The sequence below is a fragment of the Fringilla coelebs genome, assembly GCF_963513975.1.
Source record: "Fringilla coelebs genome assembly, chromosome: 16".
In the NCBI taxonomy this organism is placed as follows: Eukaryota; Metazoa; Chordata; class Aves; order Passeriformes; family Fringillidae; genus Fringilla; species Fringilla coelebs.
The window spans coordinates 827606-845211 of NC_140042.1; the positions used below are offsets into that span (position 1 = coordinate 827606).

The 17606-nt window shown below is 60.7% G+C and overlaps 1 protein-coding gene across 1 annotated transcript in view; it reads right to left on the bottom strand.

Moving 5' to 3' along the window:
* PRKCB (protein kinase C beta) overlaps positions 1 to 17606 on the bottom strand; it is a gene marked incomplete at its 5' end in the record, with an annotated part of 83314 nt that overhangs the window by 43421 nt on the left and 22287 nt on the right. Inside the window, one exon of the mRNA XM_084216727.1 lies at positions 2675 to 2757. Within this exon, the coding sequence (XP_084072853.1) occupies positions 2675 to 2757 (83 nt within the window). The remainder of the gene's footprint in view (positions 1 to 2674; positions 2758 to 17606) is intronic.

The following is a 17606-nucleotide window of genomic DNA, read 5'->3' on the forward strand; positions in this document are numbered from 1 at the left end:
TTCTTCCTGCCTTAGTCCCAGGAGCTGCATTCCATCTTGGTTTTCAGAAGTTATGCATTAAAAGGTTAACGAGCAGTGCTGGGCAGCTGTTACCTGTCTGCTGCCCGTGCCACGGTGCCACTGCTGCCCAGGGACAGCAGGGAGTGACAGGGAGTGTGAGCCAGGGCCTTTACAGCAGCCCTGCTACGGAGTGGGCTCTGTTCAAGCTGTGACCATTTCATTCAGACCCTTCCCTTCCCTTCCCTTCCCTTCCCTTCCCTTCCCTTCCCTTCCCTTCCCTTCCCTTCCCTTCCCTTCCCTTCCCTTCCCTTCCCTTCCCTTCCCTTCCCTTCCCTTCCCTTCCCTTCCCTTCCCTTCCCTTCCCTTCCCTTCCCTTCCCTTCCCTTCCCTTCCCTTCCCTTCCCTTCCCTTCCCTGGCAGAGTCACCCAGAGCTGCTGCAGAGCCTGGCTGGGACCTGCCTGTCCCTGTGTGCCACTGCTGGGGCAGGGCTGGGGCCAGGGCAGGCAAGATGTGCAGTGCAGCCCCAGAGGGGACAGGAGAGGCGCCCTGGCAGTGCCCAGGTGCCCCAGCAGTGCCCTGGCACACGGTGTCACAGTGCCACACGGTGTCACAGCGAGGGACAAAGGGCTCTGGGACCTCGACCAGCTCTCTGTGGGGTGTGGCACACGTGAGGACATCTGCCACGTGCCCACGTGCCACAGAGGGACACCTGCACTGCCCGGGTGGCCGGCTGGAGCCTCGGGGAGGGCTCACCCAGCCCCACTCCCTCGTTTGCTCAGCTCTCGGTGCCCCGGCAGTGGCAGCAGGGAGCAGAACTGCCTGCAGCAGAGACAGGACAGTGGGCAGCTCAGAGCCTGCACTTCCCCCTCTGCAGCCCCATCCCCCGGGTGAGCTGCTCTGCCAGGGCCCTGGCACAGAGGCTGTGCCCACACCACAGAGCCCTGTCCCTGGCACAGACCCGGCAGTGCCCCGCAGAGGCAGCGGGGATGCTCCGGCCCCAGCCCAGCCCCAGCCTCGCCCCTCGCTCCAGGCTGGCAGCAGCTCCTGCCCACGCCTCCAGCAGCAGCCCCTGCTGGTCCCTGGCACAGGAAGCCCTGGGGGGCTCCTGTCCCACGGGTGGGTGACAGCAGTGCCACCCTGCCAGCCCCTCCTGGGTGGCCCGGTGCAGGGAGGGCCGTGGGTGCCGCAGCTGTCCCGGGAGGCTGCACGGACAGCAGGGCTAAGGGAGGGGAAACAGGCACCAGAACAAAGCTCCCCAACTGCTGCTGCCCCCCAGCCCCGGCCCCCAAAGCCCTTTCCTGCCTCCCTGCCAGGGCACAGCCCCGTTTTGGGACACGAGGCGTGTTTAGCCTCCACCTTCCGCTGCCTGTTACGCCGCCTGCTCCCACCACTTCTATTTTTAAGGGTGAGAGCTGTGGTGCTCTGTCGTTTCCCCAATTCGAGCTCCTCTCTCCCAGCAGTTCCCCAAATTAGCCAGTTTCCACGGAAAAGCCCAGAACCTGCCAGACAGACCTGAGTGGTGCTGGCAGAGCCGGGCTCCCCAGCTCCGCTGTCCCCAAGCCAGGGGATCCACAGGGAAAGAAATCCTGGGGGAAACGAGGCTGGGACTCGGCTAGCAAGGGGTGGGGTGGTTTCCTGGCACGAGGGATGGAAGGACATTGGGGCAAGGCTGCAGGCTCAGCCCCAAAGGGAAATCTCTGCCTCCCCATGTTCCCTCTGCTCCGCTGAGCACAAGTTCCTGGGTGGTTGGAGTGTTTTAAGTATCCCAGAAACCCATGAGAGTCCCCACAGCTACAGAATCCCAATCCCCAGAGGGATGTAAAAGCCATGTGGATGTGGCATGGGGAGGTGGGGCAGTGCTGGCCTTGGAAGTGCTGGGGAATGGTTGGACTTGATGATTCTTAGAGTCCCTTCCAACCTACACCATCCCATAAACTGTGGAACAGCAACCCTGGGGTGCCCTCAGCCCAGGGAGCTGGAGCAGCATCTCCTGCAGGTGCTGTCAGCCCAGGGAGCTGGAGGAGCACCTCCTGCAGGTACTGTCAGCCCAGGGAGTGGAGCAGCATCTCCTGCAGGTGCTGTCAGCCCAGGGAGCTGGAGGAGCACCTCCTGCAGGTGCTGTCAGCCCAGGGAGTGGAGCAGCATCTCCTGCAGGTGCCCTCAGCCCAGGGAGCTGGAGGAGCACCTCCTGCAGGTGCTGTCAGCCCAGGGAGCTGGAGGAACACCTCCTGCAGGTGCTGTCAGCCCAGGGAGTGGAGCAGCATCTCCTGCAGGTGCTGTCAGCCCAGGGAGCTGGAGGAGCACCTCCTGCAGGTGCTGTCAGCCCAGGGAGTGGAGCAGCATCTCCTGCAGGTGCCCTCAGCCCAGGGAGCTGGAGGAGCACCTCCTGCAGGTGCTGTCAGCCCAGGGAGCTGGAGGAGCACCTCCTGCAGGTGCTGTCAGCCCAGGGAGCTGGAGGAACACCTCCTGCAGGTGCTGTCAGCCCAGGGAGTGGAGCAGCATCTCCTGCAGGTGCCCTCAGCCCAGGGAGCTGGAGGAGCACCTCCTGCAGGTGCTGTCAGCCCAGGGAGTGGAGCAGCACCTCCTGCAGGTGCTGTCAGCCCAGGGAGCTGGAGGAGCACCTCCTGCAGGTGCTGTCTGCCCAATGAGCCCCAGCCCAGGATTTGTACTTACATCCGAGGCAGGGCCCTTGTCAGCACCAGGGCAGGAGAAGGTGACGAATTCATGGCACCTCTTGTGCACCACGAAGCAGCAAACTGCAAAGAGAGCACAGGGACGGGGTCAGGGCATGGCACCACGACAGCCAAGAGGTAACAAAACAAACCACAGCCACGTGGATTTCTGAGCAGTGCCAGGAGGGTTTTTAGCAACCCCCTGGCAGGATTTTCTTATGGAATATCCCCAGCCAGAGCAGGCCTTTTGGTAAAACCCAGCAGAACAAAGTGTTGGGTGAACGTCAGAGGAGGGCTGGGAACAATTCTGTTCTCTGAGCTCATTGTCACTCGTGGCACACGCTCTGAGGTCACTGCTGGGAATAAAAAGAGGGAGAATCTGGCGCTCACAGCATCTGAGCTGAAAAGTGCATGTGGCCAAAAATGGAAGATTGTACCGAAGGGAACAGGTGGGCAATCTTCCTCCCACAGCTCTGCTTTTCTCCAGCATCTCCCCAGCCTCCGTTTGCCAGACCAGAAGACACACACGTCTTCCTCCCCTCACACACGTCAATGCCAGCCTTGCCCTTCTGGGAGAGGGAAATCAATCCCCACTGCCACTGCCCAGGCTCCAAGAGAAGAATCCAGAGCTAAACCCCCATCCCCATAACCACCAAACCCTTTCAGCACGTGCCTGCTTGAAGTTGCCAGCGCTGTTTCTGCAGTTGGTGCAGCCAAAGCTCTGTATTTCAAGGCTGATATTTTTCCCCAAATGCCAAATAAGCACCTCACCTTCGGTGACAGACCCTAAAGAATCACTTGTCACAGCAGGTAACTTCAGCTGATGGCCCAGACCCTCCTTAAGGGTCTCAGCCCCTCTGACCCTGCAGCTGGAGGTGGCAGCACTGCTGGGGCCCCCCAGGCTGGGGAGCAGAGGCAGCAGCTCGCAGCCATGTCACCTCTGTCACCTCCTGGCTGCCAGGACTGGCCTGGCCACCTGCACTCTGCATCCAGCCCCAGGGATGCCCAGCCCAGGGATGCTCAGCCCAGGGATGCTCAGCCCCAGGGATGCCCAGCCCAGGGATGCTCAGCCCAGGGATGCTCAGCCCAGGGATGCCCAGCCCCAGGGATGCCCAGCCCAGGGATGCTCAGCCCCAGGGATGCCCAGCCCCAGGGATGCCCAGCCCCAGGGATGCTCAGCCCCAGGGATGCCCAGCCCCAGGGATGCTCAGCACAGGGATGCTCAGCTCAGGGATGCCCAGCCCCAGGATGCCCAGCACAGGGATGCTCAGCCCCAGGGATGCTCAGCTCTGAGCACCCCTGCCATGCCTGTCCCACAGGTGAGACCTCAGCCCCAGGGGCCCAAAGGGAGCCCAGGGAAGCAGCCCTGGTTTGCTGAGGGAGCCCAGGGAAGCAGCCCTGGTTTGCTCTGGGGGAGCCCAGGGAAGCAGCCCTGGTTTGCTCTGGGGGAGCCCAGGGAAGCAGCCCTGGTTTGCTCTGGGGGAGCCCGGGCACCACACTCTGCTCTGCCCCAGGGCTCTCCCATCCACCACATCCTTTCCCAGAGCTGGAGTCACACTGAATAAGAGGCTCTGCAAGATGAGGAGCAGGCACTGAGGGTTGGAGACAGAGCACAGGAACCAAACTGAGCTGGGCAAGAGCAGAGCGGGTTCCAGTTGCAGCAACTTGGGATTTTTTCCTAAGGAACAAGGAAAAGGCAAGTGACATCAGCCATGAACCTCACAATCCCCTCTTTGTGCCCTGCCACATCCAGCTGTAAATTCATTTTCCTTTTCACATTTTCCATTGTGAACAAAAACAAACCCAGAAGGTTTTAGAGGCAGAACAGCTGCCAAGAGCTCTCTCCTCGCAGGACCTCTCACTTGCTTTTCTGAGTCAAACAAACAAACATTTTCTTGAAAGCATTGCTCACCATTTCTGTCATTTGTATATGGAGACAGAAGCATCTGGGAAGCAGGAAGGAAGAAATTAGAACTCTATTAGCAGGGATTTCTCCTGAAGTGTGTGTACAAACTCAGAGAGCTCCGTGACACCCCGAGCACAGGCACTGCTGCCAGAGGCTGGGCTCAGCTGGGAGCTGAGGGGAGCTGGGGCCAGCCCAGCTCTGCAGGGAAACCAGAGGGCCACCAGGCTGGACTTGCCATGGAATGGTTTGGGTGGGGAGGGACCTGAAAGGCCATCCCTGGCCTGGCTGGACAGGGCTTGGGGCACCCAGGGACAGTGGGAGGTGCCCCTGCCACGGCAGGGGTGGCACTGGGTGGGCTCTGGGGGCCCTTCCACCCAAACCATCCCAGGATTCTGTGGTTCTGACCTGTGCAAGGATGATCCACTGGAAGGTGGGCAAGCAGAACCCCTCCCTGCAGGGGCAAGGCAGAGCAGCAGCGGGGGCTCTGCACCCTCTGCCTCCAAGGGAGCTCCACAGGCCTCAGCAGGCTCCACTGCAGCCCTGCCCCGTGCCCAGGTGAGTGCTCCACCCATGCACAAGGACAACAGGGCCAACAGGTGAGCCAGGAGCAGGATCTCAGGGCAGCAATCCTGCCCCAGCTCCCATGACCTGCCCAATGGACGTGAGGAGGCTGCAGGGATCTCCCCACTGCCGTGCCCCCCTGCTGCCATCACACTTCAGCAGCTCCAGCCCATGTCTGTGTCAGTTCAGACACCCCAGCACGAGCAGCAGCTTTCCCAGGATGCTAATTAGACAGTTAATTTGTAAATCTCATCATTTGGGTGATAAAGCTATCAAATCCCACCGGTTGGCTGCAAACATCCCAAGCCATTTGTGCACAACAAGAATGAAAGATTGGCCTTTCCCATTCCTTACTGCATAATGCAGGAGGGGTTCCTGGCCCTAAACTCTCCTTCAGGGCCAGCTCCCTGCAGGGCTCTGGGGAGATGTGCCTGTCCTGCGAGAAGGGAAGGACACAAACCCTGTGGAAGGCAAGAGGCAGAACCCTGAGCCCAGCAACTCTCCACAGCCTTAGGAGATTTGCTGGGATGCACATTTTTCACAGCAGCCCCAGCACAGCGTCTCAGATCTGAAAGGATTTGCACCAAAACAGCAGGGCAAGATCACACACCTCTGTTCCCTGGGATCCTGACACAGTCCTGGGAGGAAAGATCTCCTGGAAGGTTGGGTTTGAGAGCTAAGAAACCACAACAGCAGCAGGGCATTCTCAAACCCTAGGAAACATCTTATTGTGGAGGATGAAGAGAGAGAAAATGCTAGAAAATGCTAACACAGTATTGCTTAAATATATATATACACACACACACACACAGAGGCATCTTGGCTTAAACCACTGCTCACAAACCCTCCAGAAAAACCACCAAGCAGCTTCCCTGCTGACTGCAGGGGCTGCCAATCAGAGGAACCACATCAAAACGTGTTCCAGCCGTTTGAAGGTTGCAGAACACACGTCTGGCTGCAGCTCCAGCAGGGCAGGGCAGGGCTGGCCCTGGGAAAGGAGCAGCACAGCTGCCCAAGGCCCTGGCATCCCCAGCATGCAGTGGTCAAGCTGCAGGGCTGCAGCTCTGAGCAGCAGCTGCTGCATGCCTTGGAGCCCTGCAGCAAACTCCTGCAGCAGCAGCAGCAGTGCCAGGAGCAGCCCTCCCAGCCCTCCCAGCCCAGGCTGCACACTCCTGGCTCCTGCAGGATTTCCCTCCTCTCCCGTTTCCAGCATGGAAAGGCTCGGCAGTGTTCCCTGCCATCCCTCACCTCACACGCTCCCTCTCTCCCACACTTTGCCCAAAGGTGCCCCAAGATTTGCACTCAGAATACAAGATCCCTCCTAGGCTGGGGTTTGTGCCCAGGAGAAGCCCAAAGAGCCCTCTGTCTGAGCCTCAAGCTCCTCACACAGGCTCCCCGGGAGCAGCCCAGCCCAGCCCAGGCATTCCCAGGAACGGGAAAGGCCAGGAAGGGCTCAAGCAGTGCTTGACTGGCGGCTCCTGAGGCTGCTGAGCCCCTCCTGAAGAGCATCAACCCCTGGCACCTCGGCACACGGAGCAGCAGGGTGACAAATGCCCTGCTGGGACACGGGCGGTGCACTTGGCCCCATCTCCCAGACGGAGCATCCTGGCTGCAGCAGGGCACCCAGCGCTGCCCAGCATCTCCCTGCAGGGCACCCAGCCCTGCCCAGCAGCCCCTGCAGGGCACCCAGCCCTGCCCAGCAGCTCCTGCCGGGCACCCAGCCCTGCCCAGCAGCCCCTGCAGGGCACCCAGCCCTGCCCAGCAGCCCCTGCAGGGCACCCAGCCCTGCCCAGCAGCCCCTGCAGGGCACCCAGCCCTGCCCAGCAGCCCCTGCAGGGCACCCAGCCCTGCCCAGCAGCCCCTGCAGGGCACCCAGCCCTGCCCAGCAGCCCCTGCAGGGCACCCAGCCCTGCCCAGCGGCCCCTGCAGGGCACCCAGCCCTGCCCAGCGGCTCCTGCAGGGCACCCAGCCCTGCCCAGCGGCTCCTGCAGGGCACCCAGCGCTGCCCAGCAGCCCCTGCAGGGCACCCAGCCCTGCCCAGCAGCTCCTGCAGGGCACCCTGCCTTCCCCCAGCCCCGTTTGGGGCTCCAACTGCACGGCATGAGCTCCTGGTCCCGATGTCCTGGGGAAGGAATCACCCATTTCCCCGCGCCCTTTGCCGGATGAATAATGCAGGGAGGTCAGCTCGGATGGCTGCTGAGCCCAGCCCTTCCCAGAACACACATCCCACCGAAGGGAAGCCTTTGTTCCTCTCCTCGGGCCAGGGAGGGCTCTGGAAGCACCGGGAACAGCCGTGGATACAGCGTGTCAAGTGAGGGAGACAGATGGAGAGTTAACAGAGACAGAGGAAGGTTCAAGCAAGATTCATCTAAAAATCAAAGCCAGGGAGGAGTTCGAGCATCCCCAGGGAGCTGCTGGAGCTGAGCTTTGGCAGATGGCTCCGATATCAGGGAAGCTCAAAGATTATTTCAAGCATATCTCAGTGTGTAGCTGCTCCCTTCCAACCTGTGGATATTCTCATTTGGAGAACGTCTCCTCTTCCCGAGGAACAACAGCTTTAGGAAACAGCTTGGAATTCAGATTAGCAAAACTGAAGGAAACAAAATAACACCAAAAAAAAAAAAAAAAAAAAAAGAAAAAAGATAAAGAGGCTTTTTAAGGGAGCTTTGTGCTGCTCCACCTACGCTGGGCAAACCCCCGGGGTCAGAGGCACCAGCCCGGCCCCGGGGAGGGACCAAAATGTGCCCCAGGCAGAGCTGCCCACGACTTTCCTTTCCGTGCTAAAAAATCACACTCACGACATCAAACAGAGGCAGCGAAGCATGGTAATCATAAAATAAGGGGAAAGAAGGGCTCCAGGAGGGGAAGTCCTGAATTTCTGACAGCGCTTTACAGCTTTTAATCACTTAGAGCACACAGAGAGAGAAGCTGAGCTAAAATTTGTGCTCTTTGGATTTAATCCCCAGCTTTGGTTAAAAGCTTTCTGGGGTTCTTACAGCACAGCGATCGTCAGCTCCTCAAACTTCAGCTGTTTTCCCGCTGTCAGCTCCAGGGAGGCAGAGCGAAAGCAGCTGTGATCCTCAGGGATTTCTGGGCAGCACCAGGAACAGCTCCCGGGCTGGGGGGGACATGGGGCAGGTCCGGGAGCATGGGCTGGTGCTCCTCGGCTGGGGCACGAAGGGAGGGATGGCACCGGGGCTCTGGGATGGCACCGGGGCTCTGGGATGGCACTGGAGCCTGGGATGGCACCGGGAGCCTGGGATGGCACCGGGGCCTGGGATGGCACTGGGAGCCTGGGATGGCACTGGGAGCCTGGGATGGCACCGGGGCCCTGGGATGGCACTGGGAGCCTGGGATGGCACCGGGGGCTGGGATGGCACCAGGAGCTGGGATGGCACCGGAGCCCTGGGATGGCACCGGGGGCTGGGATGGCACCGGGAGCCTGGGATGGCACCGGGAGCCTGGGATGGCACTGGGACCCTGGGATGGCACTGCGGCCCTGGGATGGCACCGGGAGCCTGGGATGGCACCGGGGCCCTGGGATGGCACTGGGACCCTGGGATGGCACTGCGGCCCTGGGATGGCACCGGGGCCCTGGGATGGCACCGGGGCCCTGGGATGGCACTGCAGCCCTGGGATGGCACTGGGAGCCTGGGATGGCACCATCAATGCCAAGCTGCAGCAGAGCTGGGCACAAGTGGCACCTGCAGCTTCTGGGGTAAGCCTGGCCAGCACAGCTGCTGTGCCCCCAGTGCCCCCAGTGCCCCCAGCAGCTGGGCAGGAGGGGCAGGGAGGCTGCCGTGCCTGTGCTGCCCAAAGGGACACCTTTACCACCCCTCTTTTTTCACTGGAAGGGGCTGAGTATTTCGGGCCCAGCCACGTGCTGTCAGAAGGACTCCATGAACAAAACACCCCGAGCCGCCTGCAGTTTTCCATGAAACACCAGAATGAAGTGACAACATCCTCTGCATGACAATGAAGGCGCTGGAGCCAGCGGGATGAGGAGCATCAATCATCCCCGGCAGGGGAAGGGGAGTGGGTGGGCACGGGACCATGGCAGCAGCAGAGCTGGGATGGGGAGAGATGCTCGCTCTGCAGTACCAGGGGTGCAGCTGGCCCGGGTTCTGTGGCACATTTGGATGTGGCAGAGGCTGAGCTCCTCCACCCAGGGCACGGCACAAGTCCAGCTCCTGCTCCTTCTCCAAATTGTTTGGGTCAAAAAAGCTGCTTGGGAGCAGCGGGCTGAGCATCCCAACATCCACTGATGCCCTGGGGGAGCAGCTCTTGCCCTGCCCTGTGCCTGTCCCCAGAGCACGCAGGTGCACGGCCCAGTCCCACCACAAACCAGGCACGGAGCAGCTCCTGGGGAAGCCTCAGAGGGCTCTGTGCAGCCCCAGGGCACGCAGGCACCACTCACCCCCTCCCCAGGGGCAGGGCTGGAGGCAGATCCGGGCACTGTTTCCCTGCAGGCGCCTTCGTGGCAGCTCCACTCCCACCCCGACAGGAGCCCTGCAGGCACAGAGGGGAAGGAGCTTCCCCCAGCCCCTCCTCGCAGCCAGCTCACACACCGCAGCAGCGTCAGGCCGTTTTTCAAGCTGGAATTTGGTTCTTTCCATGCTACCAGTCTCTTCTAACTCGTTCCCAAAAGCCTGGGTTCCAAGCCCTGGGATCCCAGGAGGCTGGCACGGTGAGAGGGACACGCTGGGCTGGAGGGGACAGCCCCACACCGGGGGCAAGCAGGGACACGGTGATGTGGGAGGAGGGACAGCCAGGGGCTGGCCAAGGTCACGCAGGGGAGAAGCTCCTGCCATGCAGAGTTGATGGACAGACTCGGTTTGTACCTCAGACAAGTGGGGACAGGCATCAAGGGCGCCCTGCAGCCCCTCTGAGCCCAGACCTGACCCCGAGGGGCTGGGCTGTGTCCCTGGGGACAGCCCTGAGGACAGCCCTGGTGCCGGCAACCAGCTCCACTCACCCACACCCACCCAGCAGCCCCAGCCCACAACGACACCCTCAGCTCCTCAGCAGCCAGAGATGAAAAATAAGCACTCTGTGATTAATCAAAGCCCCGAGGGAGCAGATTAAACGGTCCTGGCAATTAGTTCTGGGTTTCTTAGGAAGGCACTGGAAGCCAGTGGAAAGCTGCAGCAGTCCCTGAGGATGAGCACCGAGTCCTCCTAAAGCCCTGCACCAGTTACACAACTGTGGCGATGTGTTAAATTACAGATGGTCTCAATTAAAAGTGCAGAGATGGAAAGGAGGCTCGGAAAAAAAAAAAAAAAACAACTCCACATGAGAAGAAAGAGAAGATCATTAAAAACTTGGCAGCCTACTTTGACTCTGGTGACCTGGTAATTTAATATTGTAATTGAAACTCCGGGTCAGACTCTTGAGAGGAGGGAGAAATATGGGAAGGTATCCCGGCAGGATCAGTGCTGCCCAGAGGAGAGGTCAGGATTAGGAGAGGGCAGCCCCAGCACAGATAACCCCAGCAGGGCTCCCACAGCTCCCAGCCCCAGCAGATGCCTGCTTTGAAGCCATTCCTTTTTGTCACAGCGTATTAATCCTGTTCCAGGCAGATAAAAACCCAGTCCCCAAAGTGCTCATCATGCAACTCAGTTAAAGCTGGATTTTGTAGCTTATCTCTGAGACAGAGAGGGGAACTTCACTCCCATCTTCTTCCTTGCATCCCCCCCCATCCCCCTTAATTTTGGACATTCTGAGCACTGTCTTATTTCCAAAAGCAGAGCCCTAGGGTGCTGCCCAGGAGCACTGCCTGCACCTCCCAACGGGCCAGGAGCTGCAGGGACACCAGGCTGGTGAAGCCTTTCAGCGCTGAAAGGGCCCCAGTTCCAGCTGTGCCTGCAGCTGGTGCCCACCCAGCTGTCCCTGCCCTGCTGGCACTGGTGCCACTGGCCAGAGGCAGAGGGAACAGCCCCAGGGGTGGCTCCAGCCTGGGCACAGGGACACGGTGAGGGGTTAGGGAGCCCTCCCAAAGGGGCTCTGCCAGGGCCCTCACCTTCCCTCCAGAGGTGTGACCAGGGAGCCACGAGCTGGGGTCCAGCACCAGCCCCCAAACGTCCCAATTTCAGCTCTTTGGGCAAAACCCCATCAGGAGCAGAGCACGAGCCCAGAGTTACTGCACAGCAAGGGCTGGGAGGCATTATACCCTGCTAAAGAGCACGGGCTGTAACCCTGCTCCCCTCTGCATGTCTAAAAAAAACACTACACTGCATGGTCCCTCTGCTTTCCAGGAAGTGCAGAAAACAGAAATAATCATGAACACAACAGCAACATATTTTTTTGTGTCTGATATGAAGAGTAATGACTTCCCTGCTGCTGCCTCAGGCTTATTTTCAGCTGGCAGCATCTTAGGAGGGTTTGTTCTCCACACTCCAAACAATGTTTGAAGGGTTTCTTGAACACCCAGGAACGTGAACAGCTCGATCTAACTGCAAGTGAAAGCATCAATTAGCCAGGGCCCTGCTAAGGTGAAGCTGCCTTCAGAGGGTTTGTATTTGGTGTTGCAGTTGTGTTGCTGTGCACAGCCCTGCCTTCCCAACACCGAGCACTGTGTCCCCTCTGCCACCAGCACAGCCCTTCCCTGGTGACAGCACAGGAACCCCTGGCATGAACTGGGGGTTTCAGAGATCCCTCCCAGTCCAAACGTGCCCTGGCAGCACTTTGGGCACAGGCACAACAGCTCCTGCCATAACACACCATCAGCAAACCATCAGACCATCCCAAGGTGGTTGTCTGTCCCTCTCTGTCCTGCTGTGGGATGTGTTCTTGCAGCCCCTCCCTGCTGCTGCATGGCACAGCCTCAGCCAGGGGCTTTGGCACAGGGCAGGGCTCCCTTGGCCCTGTAAGAGCAGCGTGCCCCCAGAGCTCTGCAGCTGAGGGGGGCTCTGGGGGGCCACGGGGGCTGGAGGCTGCACCCCCAGCACCCCCAGCCCTGGCAGTGTTATCACAGCAGCTCCATCTGCTCGGGCAGTGCTGACTCACAGCCCCCACGCTCCCCATGGCCCCCACGCTCTGCACCCTCCCACAGCACCCAGAGCCACCCCGTGGGGCTCAGACTCAGCCAGGAGCTGCTCCATGGGCATTGGGGCTGCTGGAAAAGGGAGAAATAAAACCAAGCAGTGTTTGGTCCTGGCTGTCTGTGCTTTAAAGAGCTCCCAGCTCCCACAGCAGGAGGATCAAACAAACACCCCAGGCTGCTGCAGGCAGGGGAGGGATGTTCTCCACCACCAAAGGGCTTCCCCAAAAAGCCACCAGCAGCTCTCACCCCCCAGCAGAGGGTCTCCAGAGAAATGCCCATCAGGCAGCACCAGGAGCCAGGCAGTGCCCAGGGAAGCAGCAGCCGCCCGGGGCAAAGGGATGGGTCCAGCCCCTGAGCACATCCCAGGATCCCCGAGCACATCCCTGGGATCCCCGAGCCCATCCCGGGATCCCGAGCCCATCCCGGGATCCCCGAGCCCATCCCGGGATCCCTGAGCACATCCCGGGATCCCCGAGCAGCATCCCGGGATCCCCGAGCACATCCCGGGATCCCTGAGCAGCATCCCTGCTGCATTTCCTGCACCCCAGGATCCCTCAGCCAGCCTGGGACCCCTCTGCTGGTGCCATCCCAGTGCCAGCAGCCCTGGCTCTGTTTTCAGGAGAAATTTGCAATTTCAGAAACACTCTGCCTGTGCCAGATGCGCTGTTAACCCCTTCACCCAGGGCTGGCCCTCCAGCACCTGTGCCAAAGTGTCAGGGAAAGGAACCAGGGGAGCGACCCCAGGTATTACCAGGCACCTCCAAGAGCCCCTGCCCAGCCAGCCCCCAGCCAGCCGCTCATCCCTCAGGTGAAATGCTGCCAGCAGCACCACTCTGAAACACTGCACACACTCGCCTAATTCCCAAGAAACAGGAAAGGAGACCATCCCAAGCCTTGCTGCAGCCTCTCCCACTCCCTCCTGCAGCTCCAGGCCCAGTTTGTGCTGTGAGGAAACTCCCACGGGATTTGTCCTGGGACAGCCGATCCCCGGAGCGCTGCCTCCCACCAGAGACACCGAGAGGCTGGCGAGGAGAGCAGGCACAAACACGGCACAGGAAAATCTCAATGGTCTGGAAAACTTCCAGGCCAGGGAAAAAACCGTCTGTCAGGAACGGGCCTTTGCACACGAGAACAAACAGCAGGGCTGGGGGAAAGGGCAGGGGGGAGGGATGGAGGGAGGGAGGGATGCCCACAGAGGTCCTGGAGACAGCCAGGCTGAGCTCAGGGCAGCAGGAGCTCTCCGGGGGACACACCAACACATGGGAGCCCCCAGACCGGTCTCACCCCCACCCCAGACACTGCTCTGCCCGGTCCTGGCACACATCAGGCACAGAGCTGGGCACAGAGCTGGGCACAGAGCTGCAATCCCCCCCCAGTTTTGTTCCACAACAACCCCAAAATACAGCTCTGCACAGGGGCTGGGGGATGGAGCACTCCAGTCATGGCTGGGGCATCCACAACCTGCCTTCCAGCTGCTCTCAGCCCTGCTCAGCCCTAAACTCGGGAGGGAGGGAGGGAGGGAGGGAGGGAGGGAGGGAGGGAGGGAGGGAGGGAGGGAGGGAGGGAGGGAGGGAGGGAGGGAGGGAGGGAGGGAGGGAGGGAGGGAGGGAGGGAGGGAGGGAGGGAGCTGCCAAGATAAGAAACGCTGCCACTTCCTGTGCAGGAAGCAGCAGCTGCAGGGAGGGAGGGCTGCAGCAGGGCACAGCACAGCACAGCAAGCCTTGGGCCACCCGGAGGATGCTCAGTCCCGGCTCCTGCCGAGGGTTTGGCTTTCCCTGGCTTGGCTGGGGCTCATCCTCCTGGTGAGGCAGACCCCGGCCAAGCCCTGGCATGGGGCTCACCCCGACTGCCAGCCCAGCCTGGCTGCACCTGGGGGGCTTTGGCACCTGGCAGGGCACGGAGAAGGAAGGGAAGGAGGGAGGGAGGATGCTCGCTGCTCTGCTGGGCCCCAGCCAGGAGAGGAATGCTCACTTCCCGGAGAGGTTTGCCAGCAGCAGCAGGAGCAGCAGAACCCCTCAGTGCTGCCCTGGCAGCTGCAGCCCCTGGGCTGCAGGAAGGGGAGGGCATCTCACAGCTCTGCTCTCCTGCCTGGAGAACAGGCCCTTGTCCCTGCCAGGCTGCAGCAGGTGCTGTGCACAGCCACATCTCTGCTCCAAGATGCTCAAAGGGCTGCAGCTGGCACCGTGCTCGTGTACTTGGCACCGTGCTGGATGCTCCGCGGATAAGATATTAAAATAACATTTCCAACATGCAGATTTACTGTGTCTGCCCCCCCTGCTCCAGCCAGAGCTGTTCAGAGCAGGGTTTTATTGATGCTGCCAGACAGGCAGCGCAGAGCTGGAGGAGTCACCTTGCTACGGGAGGAGTGGGCAGCTCTGTCCCAGGGATCTGTCTGTCCCTGTCCCCAGCTGTCCCCCGGGGAGCTCTGGGATGCAGCAGCGCGTGGGACGAGCTCAGGAACCTACTCAAGGTGATGGCCATGGAGAGCTGGGACACAGGAGCACCAGCCCTCGGCCAAGGTCAGCGGGGAAGGTGAAATCAGACACTACCTGCAGGATCACATTGAGGGAAGGGTTTTAAAACACATTGCTGGGGAGGAGGAAATCAAACCTGCTCCACGTTTTACCTTATTTTAAAAGAAATTATGATTTAAGTGAATTTTGTTGTAACAAAGTGGCTGAAGCCTTTGCCTTCTGCTGTCCTAAAAAACTCCATCAAGCCAGGGACTGAGTTTGCTGTTTGTGGGGAGCAGTCCTGTGCAATTACACAGCACTGGGCTCCATGAGAACGTTATCTGGGCTGGCAGCTCGAGGGGGAGGAGGGCAGGGGAGAGGAGAGGAGCTGTTTTATTTTTGTGGAGCCCTGCAAAGGGCTTTCCTGGCTCACTGTGCCCGTCCCCGTCCCTGCTGGCCAGTGGGACTTTATTAATGCTCACGATGTGCCCTACTTCTTAACGCAGCTCCCTCCCGCTGAAAGAACCCATTTGCATTTTTAAAGACATTTGGATAAGCAATTTAGCACATCCCCAGCTCGCCAGGCTGCAGAACCCTCACCCGAAGCACAGGGATGCAGCCCCAGAGCTCCTGCCAGCCCTGGTGCCACCCAGAGTGGCCCCAAGGCCAAGAGGGGACATTCCATCCCAATCCTGTGCTGGCACAGCACCCACCCCACCCCAGCCATCGTGCCCAGAGGCAGCTTCACATCCAGGCTGTTTTAACAGAGCAATGAAGGGGAGAGCTCCACCATAAGAGACTAAGTGGGACGATAAAAATCCCTGAGCTCACCCAAAATGTCTCCCAGCTGTTCTGCAGCACTTGAGAGGAACAAATTGGGGCAGATTTCAGAAATACTGAGCTGTGCTGAGCTCTGTGTGCCCAGCCATGTCTGCAGCTCTCACTGGCCTCTTCCCGTGTGCCCTTTGCTGAGCAGAGAGGAGCCTCTCTGCCGGGCCTGGGAAGCTGCCAGCACAGCCAGGATGAGAAGGAGCAGAAGCTCCTGGCGACCCCTCAAAGCTGCAGCTCCATCTCTCACGCAAGCAGCAGCCCCCAGCTGTGTGCCCAGCTTTTCCATGCCACCAGTTTGGTTTTTGGAATACAACCCTGACCTTCAGCAGAAGGGACAGTTTACCCATGACACACTGCAAGGCACCTCAGCAGGCAGGAAAACCAGCTGCAGCCACTGCATCCAGAGCCCCACCCCAGGTCCCAGCCGCCTTCCCACCCGGAGATTCCCCGTCCTTTTGGCAGGGATCTCGGTGCAGCTCCCCCAGCATCCCCCGCTCGCCCGGTGCCTGGCAGCAGCTGCAGAGCGCGGGGAACGCTGCGGGCCGGCCCCAGCCCTGCCCCGCACGGCCCCGCAGGAGGAACGGCGCTCCTGGGAGGGTAAAGGCTGCCCGGAGCTGCTGGGCTTGCACAAGGAGACACGCAGCACCCAAAAGGATCATTCCTTTTACCCAGCACCCCAGCTCCTCCGAGGGGATGCTCCCCCTCCACGCTGCCTCCAGGGCTGCCCCAAAGCCGCTCTGAAGTTCCTGCCGAGGCAAACTGCTGTCCGCTGGAAGGGTCTGGGGTGAGAACACCCCTAGGAGAGGCGCCCGTTCCAGCAGATCTCCTTTCAGCCCGGCTGCCAGCCCTGTCCCTCGCAGCCACCCCCCGTGCCCAGCCCAGGGTCCCCCAGCTGCCGCCCCTGCCCTTCCCTGGCAGCGACATCCCAGCGCCAGCCTCAGCCCGGATTGGCAGCTGCTCGGGGGCGGCTTTCCATCTCCGAGCGCACGGCACCCGCTCCTCAGCACATGATCCAGTAATAAATATTTGGAAAGATCTGTTATTTTTACATAAACAGTCACAACACATCGCCGAGCTGGGGAAGGAGCCGGCTCCTGGCTGCCGAGCGCTGCTCCGACCCCGCTGTCCCCCTGTCCCCTCCCGCTCGCCCGGCACCGCCGGGGAGCTCCGGGGGCTGCGGGACTCGCTCCTCCCGGCCCGCGGAGCCTCCGGGGCCTCGCTCGGCATCTCCTCCGCCCCCCGAAGCCCCACCGAAGCCTTGCAGGAGCGCCGCTCCATCAGCTCTCCCAGCTCCCTTCCCGTACGATCACAGAAGGGCAGAGGCTGGAGGGCATTTCTGGAGGTCGCCTTGTCCTGCTCAGCCAGGGCCAGCAGCCCAGACCGTGCCCAGCTGGCTCTTGAGTATCTCCAAGCAGGGAGACTCCACACCGCGCCTGGGCAGCCGGTTCCAGCCCTCCCCTTGCCCGGGGCTGCTGTAACGGGAACACCTCGGGCTCATCTTCCCTTCCCCCTGCATCTCCTGGTGCCGCCATCCCCAGCACCATCAGCCTGGCAGAGCTGCCAAAGGCTCCTGAGCCCCCACGCAGCTCTGAGCTGGAATCAGCTGGGTCCCTCTGTAAATCACTGCCTGCACCACAGACAGCTTGTCCCGAGAATTATGGAGGCTGGAGCAAAAGGAGGGGAAGCAGGTTCAGCCCAGGACTCCAACTCACTTGCCAGCCACCCTGAGGGAGGCTCCTCTCTGCCCTTCGGCCTCTGGAACATCAAACGCCCACCAAAAGGTCCCTCCCCAAAAATTCACGCTTTGCACCCTGCCAGGATGCCAATTCACAGCAAACTGCTTCTCAAATAAACTGCATCCACATGCTGAATCTCCTCCTGGACTGCACCTTCTCCTGCCTTTCATCATCCTTCCTCCTTCGGCAGCTCCAGGACCTTCCTCCCCTCCCATCCTCACCTGCACCGCCGCTGGGCCACGCCCCGTGCGGCACCCACCTGCGTCAGCTCCCTGCCGGCTGGGGGCCATTCACAGCAATTACCTCCTCGCTCTCTTTCATTACCGGATTATTGGGGATGGCAAAGGCTGACCCCGGTGTATTCAGCTCGTTAATGGAATTACAGCTCCTTCCGGGCAGGGAGC